Genomic DNA, 17,230 nt, shown 5'->3' on the forward strand with positions numbered 1-17,230 from the left:
TGAAAATTAAATTTAAAGATGAAGATACCAACTGAAATTTCTTAAAAATAGATGAGTTTATTAAACAAAATCCCCTCCATTTCTTGCTTTTGACAGATAAAGAAAGAAAGTCTGTGCTGAGGATAATGAGGTTTTTAAGGCTAGAAACAAAAACTGACTGATAGAAGGCCCCATAAAAATTCCTCTCTGTTCCTTACATTGGAAGGAACCATAAAAATGACTCAGAGCTGAGATAACTAATTTTACAGCAAATTTATAGCACTATGTTCTGTAAGTAATTCATATTGGGGAAGAAGCATGGGAAACCTCAAGCAGTCAGAGATGGCAGTTGTGCTGAACACAGGAACCCATCAGAGGACTCAACTGATCTTGTGACATCAGATATAACAATTCACAATCAGACCTGAAGCAAATTGAATGACTGAGAAACACAGTAATTTCTAACAGATTTGCTCTTGCACAAGGCTTACCTCAGCTTCAAATCGAATCACCTTCTCAGCCAAGAGTCGGTCGTACTCCTCCTTTTGATGCTCAAGCTCTGATTTTAGGAAAGTGTATTCATAACGCAACTTATTATATTCTGCCCTGTACCTTTCAGCTTCCTAAAATATTGAAATATTTCCAGTTATACACATAACTCAAAGATATATATCATTCAATAATTCCACAGAATTCACAACAAATGGATTTTCTTCTCTTCATTCCTACCTCCTCTTGTTTCCTGAGGCGCTCTCTCATAGGTACCTCCAGATCTTGTTGAATTTGCGCTTTCAGAAGCTCCAGCTTTTGAGGTGTTAACACCTGCCAACAAATAACAGGGGGATACAAAGAAAAGGTTTTCAAATCACTGAATCATTTATGGAGTAGGAGACCATTCTGCCCATTATGTCTGCACTGCCTCTCCCAATGAGCATCAAGATTTGGTGCCATTCCGCCTTTTCCTGTAAACCTGTTCATTATTTGAACAAAAATCATCATCTAATGCTGTATTAAAACGCTTTGTTTGAACCTGACTGCATCACACATTCAGGCGGTACATTCTAGATCCAAACTACCCACTGTGAAAAATTATTATTTACATTGCGTTTCTCACTTTTGCTGATAACTTTCAAAATGTGTTTAACCTTTTTATGAGTGGAAACGGTCTTTGTGTATGTACTCTGTCCAGACCTTTCATGATTTTTAAAACTTCTACTAATTCTCACCTCAGCCTTCTCCTCTCCAAAGAAAACAAATCTTGAAAAATCTTCTCTCTCTTTATAGTGAAATTTCTCACACCTGTAAACCTTAGTCTCCCCAGTGCCGTCATAACCTTCCTGAAGTGTGGCATTCAAAACTGTATACAATGTTCAGGCTGATATCTATCTAAGTGACTTGTATAAGTTCGGCATACCCTCCTTACTCTTATATGCTATGCTATAATTGATAAAGCTAGGATACTTCATAAACTGCTCTCACCACCTTTCCTGCCATATTTAATGACTTAAGGCACACAGATACTGCTGTCTCTGCTCCTGCATTCCCTTTAGAGTCGTATCCTTTATTTTACACTGTCCCTCCATGTTCTTTCAAAATAAATGCCTCACACTTAGAGTCAGAGTCATAGATATGTACAACATGGAAACAAACCCTTTGGTCCAACTTGTCCATGCCAAACAGATAACCTAAATTAATTTAGACCCATATGCCAGCATTTGACCCATATCCCTCCAAACCTTTCCTATTCACATTCCTGTCCAGATGCCTTTTAAAGATTGTGCCAACCTTTACCACTTCCTCCAGCAGCACATTTCATGTAAGCACTACCCTTGGCGTGAAAACAATTGCCCCTCAGGTCCCTTTTAAAACTTTCCCCTCTCACTTTAATTCTATGCCCTCTAGTTTTGCACTCCTTTACCCTGGAGAAAAGACCTTGACTATTCACCCTATCCATGCCTCTCACAATTTTACAAACTCCTATAGCCTCTGATGGTACAGGGAAATAGCCCCAGTCTATTCAGCCTCTCCCTATAGTTCAAACCCTCCAACCCTGGCAACATCCCTGTAACTCTTTTTCAAACCCTTTCAAGTTTAACAATATCTTTCTATGGCTAATATTTCCCCTTCTCTTTCTGTCCCTAATTTGACTGAAATTCAACTGATTTCCTTCTCCATCATTTCTCTATATCTTTCTCAATTCTTAGATCCCAACTAGTTAAGAAGGTAAGTTATTGATCCTATCATTCACTGACATCCCAAATGTCCTGGCACCCTCACCTTACTTATCAGCACACAATCCCAGTGAGGGAAAACATGTGCAAACTGACGATTGCAGGAACAAATGTAACAAGGCATGTTGTGAGACGGCCAATTCCAGCAGGATCTGTGTCAATGAATCAATGCTACAGGAGAGGAATCGGGCGAATCCCTTCAGTGCAACTGGTCTGCTTCTGTAATTGATGGTGGTGGTGCAGCCTGATGGTTAGTGATATTTGCCAATGATAAGGGACTGTTTGGGATAAGTGCGATTAGTGGAAAGGATGGAGATAGCTTGACTTAGAATCATTGAGGTATACAACACAGAAACAGACCCTTCAGTCCAACTTGTTCATGCTGACCAGACATCCTAAATAAATCTAGTCCCATTTGCCAGCATTTGGCCCATATCATTCTAAACTCTTCCTATTCATATACCCATCCAGTTGTCTTTTAAATGTTTTAACTGTATCAGTCTCCATCACTTCCTCTGGCAGCACATTCCATACACACACCACACCATGTAAAAGCTGCCTCTCAGATACCTTCTTAATCTTTCCCCTCTCACCACAAACCTATGCCCTCTAGTTTTGGACTCCCCCACCTAGAGAAAAGACCTTGATTATTTACCCTATCCATGCCCCTCTCTGCATTGAACTTCATCTAACATCTATTTGCTACTCTTGCAAATGGTCAATGCCCCTTTGGAGTTCCAGACTGTCTTCAGTTTATAAAGCTTCCAAGTTTTGTATTATCTGCAAATTTTGAAATTATCCCATGTTCACCAAGGTCTAGATCATTCATTAAACCAGGAAGAGCAAGGATCACAATACAGATACTGGGAACTTCACAACAGATCCTCCTCCAGCCTGAAAAGAAATCTATTGATTATTACTCTCTGCTTTAAAATGAAAATCCCCTGTGTAACCTCAATCAGCCCTAATCCTACAGAAGTCTTTGGAATTGCTTCTTTGCTAGTTGCCTGCCATTTTTCATCAGTCTCATTCCCTTTAGAGTCGTATCCTTTATTTTACACTGTCCCTCCATGTTCTTTCAAAATAAATGCCTCACACTTAGAGTCAGAGTCATAGATATGTACAACATGGAAACAAACCCTTTGGTCCAACTTGTCCATGCCAAACAGATAACCTAAATTAAAAGGCATCTGGACAGGAATGTGAATAGGAAAGGTTTGGAGGGATATGGGTCATTTGCTTTTTCACCATCCTTCTGAACCTGGTGTGATGATACTATAGTTTTGAGAGGTCTATTTTTGTCACGTGGTTGTTAAATGAAAAAACATTTGAGACAGAGGTGGTGAGCGGTCTGCTCAAAGCCAGTAAAATGAGTAGCAGCTTGTGAGGCCTTGGGTTTATTTTAAAGTTGCAAGAATAGAGTCATAGAGATGTACAGCACAGAAACAGACCCTTTGGTGCAACTCATCCATACCGACCAGATATCCTAATCTAATCTAGTTCCATTTGCCAGTCCTTGACCCATATCAGTCTAAACCTTTCCTATTCATATACCCATCAGAAGCAGCCTGAATGGATGGGGTCAAGCTCAGGTGGATCTCATAGGAGGAGTTCCTTGATTGGGGCTATTAATTTGGTTGACAGCTATAAACATGAGTGTCAAAGGTTTTACTCACTCTAAGAGCTGAATCTGAGGAAGCTGGATCAGTGTCCTGGACTTTTCATATGTAAAGAAAGGATGACTTGGTTACATGATACCAGCCTCTGTGGAGTTACTTCAGTTAGTAGTAGTTCGACAGAGTTACAGTTAAGCCAATTCTTTTATTTTTATTTCGCACTTTAACAGTACTGCAAAAATACAAGTGTGTTTGCTTAAAGTCAAGTAGTTTGACCAATCGAATTGCACCTGGAACGCAATGCCTTACACTTAATTACAAAATAAGATAAAATTAAGGGTCTAGGTTATCTTCTTAATAAATTTTGAGGTAGTTTGTTCTGGTTCCTAACAAATTGGGTGCTTGTCAGGACAGGATTATTAGACTCAAAGTGGTGAGTGTTGGTGTTCTCCTTTTGGGTATTGAATTCAGTTGATTTCAATCGGGTGTCTGGATTAGTGGTGCTGGAAGAGCACAGCAGTTCAGGCAGCATCCAAGGAGCTTCGAAATCGACGTTTCGGGCAAAAGCCCTTCATCAGGAATAAAGGCAGTGAGCCTGGAGCGTGGAGAGATAAGCTAGGGGAGGGTGGGGGTGGGGAGAAAGTAGCATAGAGTACAATGGGTGAGTGGGAGAGGGGATGAAGGTGATAGGTCAGGGAGGAGAGGGTGGAGTGGATAGGTGGAAAAGGAGATAGGCAGGTAGAACAAGTCCGGACAAGTCATGGGGACAGTGCTGAACTGGAAGTTTAGAACTAAGGTGAGGTGGGGGAAGGGGAAATGAGGAAACTGGTGAAGTCCACATTGATGCCCTGGGGTTGAAGTGTTCCAAGGCTGAAGATGCTCCAGGCTCACTGCCTTTATTCCTGATGAAGGGCTTTTGCCCGAAACGTCGATTTCGAAGCTCCTTGGATGCTTCCTGAACTGCTGTGCTCTTCCAGCACCACTGATCCAGAATCTGGTTTCCAGCATCTGCAGTCATTGTTTTTACCTTTTAAATCGGGTGTGCCTTGTGTAGTAATGGTTCTTTCAGTCACTAAAAGGCTCCTGAGGTGCAAGAGGCCACTTCAGGGGTTTTACAGAAAATGATCAAGGCAAAGCTTTTGGAATTGACAAACAAGCTAGATTTGGGATTACCTTTGCTTGTGCAACAAGGGAAGGTAATTGTAGCAATAGCTCACCATTTACAAATTCTGGAAATGGCTAAAATTCAATTGTAAATGAAGCAGCTTGAATATGAAAAGGAAACAATACAGTTTGAATTATGACTGAAAGCAGAGGAAACAGGAAAGGAAGGCCCTAGCAGGAGAAAGGGAGAAAGAGTTTTTGAACTGTGGAGGTTGGAACTCAAAGCTCTTAAGTCGACTTAAAATGGCAGAGGTAGAGGTGAAAGGTAGGAGTACTGATGAGGACAGTGATGGATGGCAATCCCATTGTATTCAAAGGCCTGGTGAGGATCTGTTTAAATGTATTCAAATGCTGGCAAAGTTCAATGAGAAGGATGCAGAAGCCTTTTTCATTTCATTTGAGAAAGTGGCTAAACAAATGAAATAGCCAGTAACCATATGAGTATGGTTGATTCAAACAAAGTAGGAGGTAGAACCAGTGAGGTAATTGCACCACTATGAAAGGAAGTATCTGGGGAGTATGATCAGGTTACAAAAGCCAATTGATGTGCATATGAGCTAATATCAGAAGCCTGTGGACAGTCCTTTAGGAATTTAAGGAGGGAACTTAGTCAAACATATAGAGTTCAAAAGGATCAAACAAAGTTATTTTGATAGGTGGATAAAGGCAACAGGCCCTTCAGCCCAAACTGGTTTATGCTAAAACATCTATCCACGCAAACCCCATTGCCCCACACTTGGCCCATGTACTTCTGAACCTTTCCTATTCGTGTATTTGTTAAATGTCTTTTGAATGTTGTTAACGTATCTGCCTCAACCACTTCTGCTGGCAGTTCATTCCATATGTGTACCTTCTTTTAAAAAAAAGCGCCCCCTCAGGTTCTCTTCTATTCTTTCCCCTCTAACCTTAAACTGATGCCCTTTTGTCCTCTATTCCCCAACCCAGGGAAAAAGACTGAGTGCATTCACCCTATCCATGCCTCTCATGATTTTATGCACCTGTATAAGATTCTACGCTCCCCAACCCTCCCAAAACACCTCAGTCTCTTCTGCTCTAAAGAAAAAAAGCCCTCGCTTGTTCAACCTCTTCCCTATAACTCAGACTGTTGAGTCCTGGCAACATCTTTGTAAATTTCTTCTGCACTCTTTCCAGCTTAATAATATTCTTCCTATAGCAAGGTGACCAAAACTGAAAATAATACTCCAAGTGCAGCCTCATCAACATCCTGTACAATGGCAACATAACTTCCCAACTTCTGTACTCAAAGCCCTGACTGATGAAGGTCAGTGTGCCAAAAGCCTTCTTCACTGCCTTGTCTACCTGTGAGGCCACTTTCAGAGAATCATGCACCTGAACTGCAAGGTCCCTCTGTTCCACTACACTCCTTAAGGACCCACCATTCACCATGAAACTCCTGCCTTGACTTGACTTTCCAAAGTGCAAGACATTACACTTATCTATATTAAACTTCATTTGCCATTTCTCGGTCCACTTCCCCAGCTGATCAAGATCCTGCTGTAATTTCTGAGCACCTTTCTCCAAGATATCGCCTATTTTAGTGTCATCAGCAAATTTACAAAATATGCCTTGCACACTCTCAACCAAACCAGTGATGTAGATAACAAACAGCAATGGGCCCAGCACTGACACCTGAGGTACACTACAAGTCACAGGCCTCCAGTCCAACAAGCATCCTTCCACTAATACCTCTGCTTCTTACCATTGAGCCAATTGTGTATCCAATTTGCCAGCTTCCCCTGAATTCCAAGCGATCTAACCTTCCAGAGCAACCTACTATGTGGAACCTTATCAAAGGCTTTACTGAAATCCATACAGACCAAGTCTACCGCGCTGTCCTCATCAATCTTCCTGGTCACTTCACCTAAGAACTCTAACAAATCTATGACTGTCTTAGAGAGACAATTCTTGCAGGAACTCAAAAATTCACTTCATCCAAGTAGTGAGAAGTCATGTAAATGAGTAGAGAGTTAAGACTGCAAGATTAACAGTAGAAATGGCAGATGATTGAATTGGTTCATAAATCAAAGTTTGGCTTCCAACATTAATTCCATTATGCAGGATAGAAATTGAGGAAAAGACAAACCTTCAGTTGTTAAGGGAAAAGGAGGTTTCATTGAAGATAGTTAAAATAGTTGACCACTGGATAAACAAGGAAACCCATGAGGAGGAAGAGAAGTTAAAAAAGCGAACTCCAGCCACCATTCAAGCTCCAAATCCTGGAGCTCAAGTGTCAGCAGCCTGTGGCACTAACTGCACAAGTGTTCATTTAGGTCAAGTCAAGTGACCTCAACTTCCCACATGCCACAGAATGGACATTTTATGTGGCTAAGTTACTCTGCCATAGCTTAAGTTTACTTTTGGACCATTTACTTTAAACTCGAGATGAGCAAGTAGTGTGTAAACTTTCTCACCCCTACTCTCCATCCCCACACCCCTAGCTCTCCTCCTGTGCCTTCCAATTGGCTGAGAATAAGAAACGATTTCTGCAGGATAAAAAAGCTAAGCAACAAGGCAAAGAATCACCTCCTTCCCCTCTTCATCCAACTTCCTTATCAAATTTAGAGAAAAAAATCATGTTAATCTATAACAAGGGATGGTTTTCTCAAAACCTGTCTTTTTTGTTTACAAGCACTGCCAGGGAAATGCTTTTGCAGCTTTTTTTGGTTCTGTTCTCCAATTTTTAGGATTTTGTCAAAAACATTGATCACCATAATTTTTATTTTCCATTTCCAGTCATATTTCTGAAACAAGTATTGTTTACAAGCATTCAGTGTAGTTTATATAGAAACAGAAAGGTAGTTGGGGCTTCTTCAAGCTTCAAGGTTCCAATACTATAAACTGAATATTTCACAAAACTGGAACTCAATCCACAAAAATGGTTTATGAATTTCATTGGAAATATATAGTCTTAAACTCACCAATATTTTTGTTACCTTAGATAAAGCAATGAAGACGTTTTAAATTTTAATCACCAATAAATTAATGGGTAATTGACAGATAAATGACCCAACTGTGACATAGGAACACATTAGGCATCATACAACTTGCATGGTAATATAAAAGCAACAAATTAACTATGCACATCTTGAAAATTATTTGCTAGGTGCAGAAACACCATTGCAAATCACTCCATATTCATTTTCACTGCAAGGTGAATCATCCTTTCAGCAAATTAAGAACATTCTACGGCCCTTATTAAATTACAAAAGAACAAAACAAGGCTTTGCATTTACAGATTGTCCATTACAGCATCCAACTCTTTCTGGTTTTGATAATCTGCCCAAAGATCTATAACAAGTCTTAGCTAATGAGGTCTTCTGGATTTATATTTTCCATAATGTTTACTACGGAAATAGCTTACTTTTCACGACCTTAAGATGTCCGAAGTATTTCAAAGCTGACAAAATACTTTCAAATTAGTAATGCAGGGAAATACAGCAGCCAATCTGGGTAAGGTTCTATTATTATCAGTTTCATAACTGCCATATAATCTGGGTTTAAGAGATGCTCGTTGAGGAATAAACAATTGTCAAGAAAATGGGGTGAAACACTCCCAGCTTTTCCTCAAAACTCTACCATACTGTTTCTTGCAACCACTTGGAAGATGACAGGCCTCTGTTTAAACATACACAGTTCTCTTAATATATAGCTCCAGGAAAAATTCAAACATGGTGCAGGGAGATCCAAATTTCGCCATTTTCTTTCAAACCTGGTCACCGATGTTACGGATCAGCCATGGGACTCTTCCCAGCTCAGATGGAATATCATCAACTTGAAGCAATATCTTTGATTCTCTCTCTGAAAACTTCCATACCTGCAAATTCTTGAGAGAATTTTCTTTGATTTACTTTGAAAGTTCTCAACTGGCATAATTTGGTTTTGGATGTCCTGAGACAGTGAAAAGCACCGGATAAATGTAGTCTGGCCAGATTAGCAAGATATGTTCTACCTTGCAGTTTAGTCTACCTAGTTACCTACCTTATTGATTGATGTTAAATGGTGACAGAATGTATCAAGGACTAGAATGATTTCTTGCCAGGGTTGCTGGATCGCGTTCAGATTTTCCTAGTTTGCTCTCAGACACCTAGTTCACCTCACTAAGTAAATGCTTGCATTTCCTCCTTGTCTTCTCACACCTGAATAAACTGGTCTTTTCAGATGTCCCTTTTATAATGTAGCGTAAAGCTATTTTGCTGATTATTTATTTCCAGATTCTAAACGTGATACAGTTGATGTCATTTTGTTTTAAATTAACTGTCAATCTCACCTGCATTTTCAGTTCTTCTTGCTCCCTTGTTTTATCTAATAATTCCCCCCTCAGTTCAGCTAGAAGTAGTTGGAATTTCTCATGGGTGCTCTGTTTATCTGTGAGTAGTCGTTTTAATTCATGCTGAGCTTTAGTGTATTCGTCCTGCAACCTGCATCAAGTAAAATTTAAATATTTTAATACTGAATCATCAATTAGATCTATGTTCAGACAACTTTGATAATTCTATCAGCCATTTCATTGAACTGTAACACTGTATTCTGCACTTTGTTCTGCTACCCTGATGCACTTTGTATGGTACAATCTGCTTGTACAGCAATTAAAACAACATTTTTCACTGTATCTCAGTACATGTGACAACAAATGAATCAAACACAAAAATAATGCACCAGGAGGCCCAGGTTCAAGTCCCACCAGCTGCAGATTCCCTCCAGTGTGGAAACAGGAGAGCTGGCCCTCCGAAGAGTAACTCACCCAGACCCATTTCCCTCTGACTAATGCAACTAACACTAAGGGCAATTTAGCATGGCCAATTCACCTGACCTTTGGACTGTGGGAGGAAACCCATGCAGACATGGAAAGAATGTGCAAACTCCACACAGCCAGGTGCCCAAGGCAGGAACTGAACCCGGGTCCCTAGCGCTGTCGGGCAGCACTGAGCCACGGTGTCGTAATGTATAACAATATGTCAGAATAGGTGACTAGGAAAATATCTGCACCCAGAGCAAGAGAACATTAAACATGCAAGATCCTGAGGGGGCTTATTCAGAGTGGATGTGAAAAAGATACTTCCCATTATAGGAGAATCTCAAGCTACAGTTTTGCTCTTTCAGAATAAGGGTCCGCCCATTTAAAACAGAGATAAGGAGAGCTCTTTTCTCTCAGAAGGTTTGAGTATTTTTGGAATTCTCTTCCTCAAAGGGCAGTGGAGGCAGAATCTTTGAACATTTTCAAGGTAGAGGCAGGTAGATCTGTGATAAGCAAGTTGATAAAGGTCATCAGGCATAGGGAGGAATATGGAACTGTACAGCACAGAAATAGACCCTTCTGTCCAACTCATCCATGCCGACCAGATATCTTCAAATCAAATTAGTCCCATTTGCCAGCATTTGGCCCACATCCCTCAAACCCTTCCTATTCAAAAACCCATCCAGATGCCTTTTAAATATTGTAGCTGTATCAGCCTCCACCACCACCTCTGACAGCTCTAGACCTGAGTTACTCCAGCATTCTCAGTGTTTGCTCCAACACTCTTATTCACTTTAGCTATCAGTTCACATCATTTGCCCAACTACCTTTAAGGTTTGAGGCACTAGAACATCCAGTTCTCTCTCTCTCTATTTTTCTTTCTTCCTCCACCTTCTTTAGTGCTTGTCACTGAAGGGTGTTTGAATGCCAAGTTCTCACCCCATCCACATGCATAACAACCAAATTTTTCAAGACCTCAATTTGTCAAGACATTAAGATTTGCCTGAAGCAGTATATCATTGATAATCCCAACACTGAGACAAGTCTTGACATCATCCACAAATTTGTGGATCCTTTTATCAACCTACAACCAAATCATGAAAAAACACTGGTAAAGTGTAATGTTTACAATACCAATTCCTAAGCGATATCACTACTGACCAGTCTACAAGCTGATCAAAATCCATCTATAATATACCCTGCCTACAGTTTGCAGTACAAAATCAACTCAACCCTTTGCAAACCACAAATACTAGTGGTTTCAATTTTACAGAAGCTCATCAAGTGTTTTTTTGAACTGCAAGGAGACAGACTTCATGCACCAACTTCTTCAAAACAAAAATAACTAGATTTACAAATTAGATTTTGATGATGCTACACTGTGTGCAACTTATCATTCCTGCTCCATTGAAACAATCATACATTACAGCTTCAATGATTCCATGATTCGGTGATGCCGGTGTTGGACTGGGGTGTACAAAGTTAAAAATCACACAACACCAGGTTATAGTCCAACAGGTTTAATTGGAAGCACACTGAATTTTAATGTAATGTAAGAAAACCCAGTAGTCTGTCTACTTGCAGTTCAAAAAAGCACTTGATGAGCTTCTGTAAAATTGAAACCACTAGTATTTGTGGTTTGCAAAGGGTTGAGTTGATTTTGGACTGCAAGACGTAGGCAGGGTATATTATAGATGGATTTTGATCAGCTTGTAGACTGGTCAGTAGTGATATCGCTTAGGAATTGGTATTGTAAACATTACATTGTAAACATTGGAAGCTAGTGTGCTTCCAATTAAACCTGTTGGACTATAACTTGGTGTTGTGTGATTTTTATCAATGATTCCAAGTATCTTTCCTATCACTAATGCCATGATTAATGGGCTTTTAATACTTGGACCATGATGACATTATTTTTAAAAAGGTAGAGACTATATCAGGCTCCTTTCAGCCACAACCACCATAGTGACGAGTTAATTACATCTCTCCTTAACCATCTTGACTCAAGAAGAGCAGCTGCACTGAATTCTCCACATAACTGATATTCCTTTTCTTCTTCTGAAACTTGTCAAAGACTACGACATCTTCATTAAAATTGCCCTTTTAATCACAAACCCACACCTGAAATGTTAATGCCTCTGTTCTCTCCAGAGCTAACTCTTATGGGTTATGGTGGGAGGGTGGGAAAGTGGAGCTGAGGCCACGAAAAGATCAGCCATGACCTTGTGGAGCAAGCTCAAAGGGCCAGATGGTCTACTCCTGCTTCTTATGTTCTAATCCTAGATATTTGCATTGGATTTAAACCATCTGCAATTTTCTTTGCTTTTACAATACCTTGTATGTTCAGCCTTCAGCGTCTGATAGTTGGTTTTGTGATGTTCACATCTCATTCGCTCATCAATTAACATTTTCTGCAGCTCTGCATCAGTCCCACATAAACCTGCTCCTGCATTTAGCGGAGGTGGCTGGTTAGGCAAAGCCTCCATTGCAGAATGCAGATGGCCAGAAGTCTGTGCTTGAACAGCAGAATTTGACAAACCAGGGTACAAAGAACTCCCTCCTAAAGAACACTCGCCAAGTGCATATGATTCCTCTCTTCCTGAAGCCATCTGATGCCACCTGTCAAAAACAAAAGGCATAAGTATCAGTACTGTCAGCTCATCTCCTCCATTAACAGTCCCAAAGAGTAAGGCATTTAAAGTGATGGACTCATCCTTATTCAGGTTAGGAATTAAACATAATTATTCAGATACACAAGGATAAAGTTGTTAAAATGCAGCTTGTTCCCATGGCAATTACATGTACAAGATGGAACTAGTCATACAAGTCCAAACAGTTTGATATGAAACAACAGAAAAATTCAGCACTCAAGCCTGACAATTCCTCATCAGAACTCAGTTTGGTCTGATTTAGTGTCACTGGAGTTGAAACATTAACTGTTTTCTCCACACAGATGCTGCCAGACCTGCTGAATTTTACTGGCAACTTCTGTTTTTGTTTCAGATTTCCACATCTGCAGTTCATTGCTTTGTTATAGCCAGGAGGGGAATTGTGATGCAATCGAAAGGGCGCACAGATTCTGTATACTAGCAGAAAATACATTTAGAGTTGGGAATTTGGATTTCTGTTCAACTCTCACCTGCTGAAAATTATGCACATAAGATCAAGTCAGCAGAAGATAGACTTTGATGTGTCCATGTCAAGAAAATAGCCTGTACTTTACTATCTGAGGTCATGAAGAGGTGGCCATTTCAGTAAATTACTAAATTTACATAACACTTCAGGAGAAGGTGATAGAAGATTTAGGAACACTGATTTTTAGTACCTATTCCAACTGGTGGTGATGGTGGTAAGGTACCTTCTTGAACCATTGCAGTCTACCTAGAAAAGGTGTATCCTGACCAAGGACAAAAAGGGAATCAAAGAAGTTTAATCCACCAACAGTAGCTCTGGTGATGTATTTCCAAGTCAAGATAGTGGAGGGGACATGTAGGTGGTGGGTGTTCCTATGTGCCTGCTGCCCTTGCCCTATGCGGTCATGGGTTTCCTTCATGGGTAATCAGGCTTGGACAAATGCAAACAATAAAAACCTAATAGGGGCATGAGAAATAGACAATGCAGCCATTTGAGCCCTGTCCACCAGTCAATAAGATAACAAGTGATTTGATGTGCTTTTAGCATGCACTCTGACAAACTCCCTTAGAATCTTCCATGTTTTAATTCTTCTTCTAAACTTCAAAAGGCCCAACTTGCTCAAGGTTTCCACTCAGACAATCTGTCCATCAAAGGAATCTCCTTGTGAACCAACGATAATGCTCTTCAGAGCAAGAAAATATGGGCATTCACAAAGTTCCTGTGTGGTCCAGTTGTCTAGATATCAACAAGACAAAAATAATTTCTTTTAAAGAATCATTATTTATCAACAAATATATCTAATGTAACAATGCCTTATTTTTTCATTATGCTTTCTTTCCTCAATTTTCTTTTAAATTAAGCACTTTGTGAATGTACCTAAATGAAAGCTGAAGTGAAACTATAGCATGAATTACAACAAAAATTATGAACTGAGATTGAGACTATATTTCAATTGAATGGAGAATGAAAGCATGTTTGTTCTAACTGTTGCTCCTAAATCCAGGTCAATGTGCCTCAGTAAATCTCAGACATTCACAGGTCAGTCCATAGTGAACAAAGCTGGTTAACTCAACAAACCTTAATGGATGCCACTGCCTGTGGACAGTCCACTGGAGTTCTACAGTCCCCTCCCCTTAGCATACTTTCCCCACTCAGCTGTTCACTCCAAGTTTCCCCATTTCCTCTCTCTACTTTCCCATTCCCCTCTTTGCCCTCCCCCTTCCTGATATCCACTATCCATTCCCTCTGTCTCCAAAACCTTCTCCACTCACGCCCTTTTCCCACCTCCCACCTTTACCTGTCAACCCCTCTCCTTTTCACATCTACTATCCATCTTCCACTCTCTCCTCTCAATAACCACCCACTCACTCCCTATCCTCCATAATCTATCCTTTTTGTGAACATATCCGCATCACTTCCCACAATCCCTCCATAATCTTCCCAACATATCCAACCTATTCTCCCAATCCACTTTCTACTGCTTGTCTCCCTCCTCCACTCCACTTTCACCCCTTACCCGACCTCCCTCACCCCCTCATGTCACCCCTCCCCTCACCCCTCATCTCCCCTCCCATCCCTCACCCCACCCCCACATCTCCCCTCCCTCCCCTCCCCCTCCCCACCCACTCATCTCCCTCCCCATCACCCACCCCTCGCTCCTGCATCTCCCTCCCTCTCCCCTCCCCCTGGCCCCCTTCCCACCTTCCCCTCCCCTCTCCCCCTCGCCCCTCATCTCCCCCTTCCCCTCATCTCCCCCTCTCCCTCCCCCCTCCACTCTCCCCCTCTACCCACTCCCCTCTCCCCCTCTCCCCCCCTCATCTCCCCCTCCCCTCCCCTCTCCCCCTCTCCCCCCATCATCTCCCCTCCCCTCTCCCCCTCTCCCCCCATCATCTCCCCTCCCCTCTCCCCCCATGCCCCCCTCCCCTCCACTCTCTCTCTCCCCTCTCATCCCTCCCCCCTCATCTCCCCTCCCACCTCCCCCCTCATCTCCCCTCTCCCAACCTCATCTCCCCCCTCCCCACTCCCAACCTCATCTCCCGTCTCGCCCCTCCCCCCTCGTCTCCCCTCTCCCCACTCCCATCCTCATTTCCCGTCTTGCCCCTCCCACCTCGTCTCCCCTCCCCCCTCCCACTATCCTCTCCCCCCTCCCCCATCTCCCTCTCCCCTCTCCTCCTCTCCCCCTCTCCTCTCCACCCTCCCCCTCCCCCTCTCCTCTCCCCCTCTCCCCCCGCCCCCTCTCCACCCTCCCCCTCCCCCTCTCCTCTCCCCCCGCCCCCTCTCCTCTCCCCCCTGCCCCTCTCCTCTCCCCCCTGCCCCTCTCCTCTCCCCCTCTCCTCTCCCCTCCCCCTCTCCTCTCGCCTCCCCCTCTCCTCTCCCCTCCCCCTCTCCTCTCCCCCCCTCCTCTCCTCTCCCCTCCCCCTCTCCCTCTCCTCTCCCCCCCCCCTCTCCTCTCCCCCCCTCCCCCTCTCCTCTCCCCTCCCCCCCTCCCCCTCTCCTCTCCCCTCTCCTCTCCCCTCCCCCCCTCCCCCTCTCCTCTCCCCCCCTCCCCCTCTCCTCTCCCCCCCTCCCCCTCTCCTCACCCCCCCTCCCCTCTCCTCTCCCCCCTGCCCCTCTCCTCTCCCCCCTGCCCCTCTCCCCCCCTCCCCCTCTCCTCTCCCCTCCCCCTCTCCTCTCCCCCTCTCCTCTCCCCTCCCCCTCTCCTCTCGCCTCCCCCTCTCCTCTCGCCTCCCCCTCTCCTCTCCCCTCCCCCTCTCCTCTCCCCCCCTCCTCTCCCTCTCCTCTCCCCCCCCCTCTCCTCTCCCCCCCTCCCCCTCTCCTCTCCCCCCCTCCCCCTCCCCCCCTCCCCCTCTCCTCTCCCCTCTCCTCTCCCCCCCTCCTCTCCCTCTCCTCTCCCCCCCCTCTCCTCTCCCCCCCTCCCCCTCTCCTCTCCCCCCCTCCCCCTCCCCCCCTCCCCCTCTCCTCTCCCCTCTCCTCTCCCCTCCCCCCCTCCCCCTCTCCCCTCCCCCCTCCCCCTCTCCTCTCCCCCCCTCCTCTCCCCCCCTCCCCCCCTCCTCTCCCCCCCTCCCCCTCTCCTCTCCCCCCCTCCCCCTCTCCTCACCCCCCCTCCCCCTCTCCTCACCCCCCCTCCCCCTCTCCTCTCCCCCCTCCCCCTCTCCTCTCCCCCCCTCCCCCTCTCCTCTCCCCCCCTCCCCCTCTCCTCTCCCCCCCTCCCCCTCTCCTCTCCCCCACTCCTCTCCCCCCCTCCCCCTCTCCTCTCCCCCCCTCCCCTTCTCCTCTCCCTCCCCCTCTCCTCCCCTCCCCCTCTCCTCCCCTCCCCCTCTCCTCTCCCCTCCCCCTCTCCTCTCCCCCCCTCCCCTCTCCTCTCCCCCCCTCCCTCTCCTCTCCCCCCCTCCCCTCTCCTCTCCCCCCCTCCCTCTCTCCTCTCCCCCCCTCCCCCTCTCCTCTCCGCCCCTCCCCCTCTCCTCTCCGCCCCTCCCCCTCTCCTCTCGCCCTCCTCTCCCCCCCTTCCCCTCTCCTCACCCCTCTCCTCTCCCCCCCTCCTCACCCCTCTCCTCTCCCCCCCCTCCTCAACCCTCTCCTCTCCCCCCCCTCCCCACCCCTCTCCTCTCCCCCCCTCCCCACCCCTCTCCTCTCCCCCCCCCTCCCCACCCCTCTCCTCTCCCCCCCTCCCCACCCCTCTCCTCTCCCCCCCTCCCCACCCCTCTCCTCTCCCCCCCTCCCCACCCCTCTCCTCTCCCCCCCTCCCCACCCCTCTCCTCTCCCCCCCCACCCCTCTCCCCCCCTCCCCCCTCTCCCCTCTCCCCCCCTCTCCTCTCTCCCCCTCCCCCCTCCTCTCCCCCCCCTCCCCCTCTCCTCTCTCCCCCTCCCCCCTCCTCTCCCCCCCCTCCCCCTCTCCTCTCCCCCCCTCCCCCTCTCCTCTCCCCCCTCCCCCTCTCCTCTCCCCCCTCCCCCTCTCCTCTCCCCCCCTCCCCCTCTCCTCTCCCCCCCCACCCCTCTCCCCCCCTCCCCCCTCTCCCCCCCTCTCCTCTCTCCCCCTCCCCCCTCCTCTCCCCCCCCTCCCCCTCTCCTCTCCCCTCTCCTCCCCCTCTCCTCCCCCTCTCCTCCCCCCCTCCCCATCTCCTCCCCCTCTCCTCTCCCCCCCTCTCCTCTCCTCCCTCCCCCTCTCCTCTCCCCCCCCCTCCTCTCCCCACTCCCTCCCTCCTCTCCCCCTCTCCTCTCCCCCCCTCCTCTCCCCTCCTCCCCCTCTCCTCTCCCCCCCTCCCCCTCTCCTCTCCCCCCCTCCCCCTCTCCTCTCCCCCCCTCCCCCTCCCCTCTCCTCCCCCCCCCCTCCCCTCTCCTCCCCCCCTCCC

At 45.7% G+C, this 17,230-nt stretch overlaps 1 protein-coding gene across 1 annotated transcript in view; it reads right to left on the bottom strand.

Annotated features, from left to right (window-relative positions):
• The window catches only part of cep83 (centrosomal protein 83), a 54,841-nt gene that overhangs the window by 30,523 nt on the left and 7,088 nt on the right, over positions 1–17,230 (bottom strand). Inside the window, exons 2-5 of the mRNA XM_087999709.1 lie at positions 12,081–12,365; positions 9,279–9,429; positions 709–801; positions 471–602 (exon numbers count right to left, since the gene is read on the bottom strand). Coding sequence (XP_087855835.1) covers positions 471–602; positions 709–801; positions 9,279–9,429; positions 12,081–12,355 — 651 coding nt within the window. The 5' untranslated portion in view covers positions 12,356–12,365. The remainder of the gene's footprint in view (positions 1–470; positions 603–708; positions 802–9,278; positions 9,430–12,080; positions 12,366–17,230) is intronic.

The sequence above is a fragment of the Chiloscyllium plagiosum genome, unplaced genomic scaffold (genome assembly GCF_037043375.1).
Source record: "Chiloscyllium plagiosum isolate Xiang-an unplaced genomic scaffold, Cpla_swu_hap1 HiC_scaffold_23, whole genome shotgun sequence".
In the NCBI taxonomy this organism is placed as follows: Eukaryota; Metazoa; Chordata; class Chondrichthyes; order Orectolobiformes; family Hemiscylliidae; genus Chiloscyllium; species Chiloscyllium plagiosum.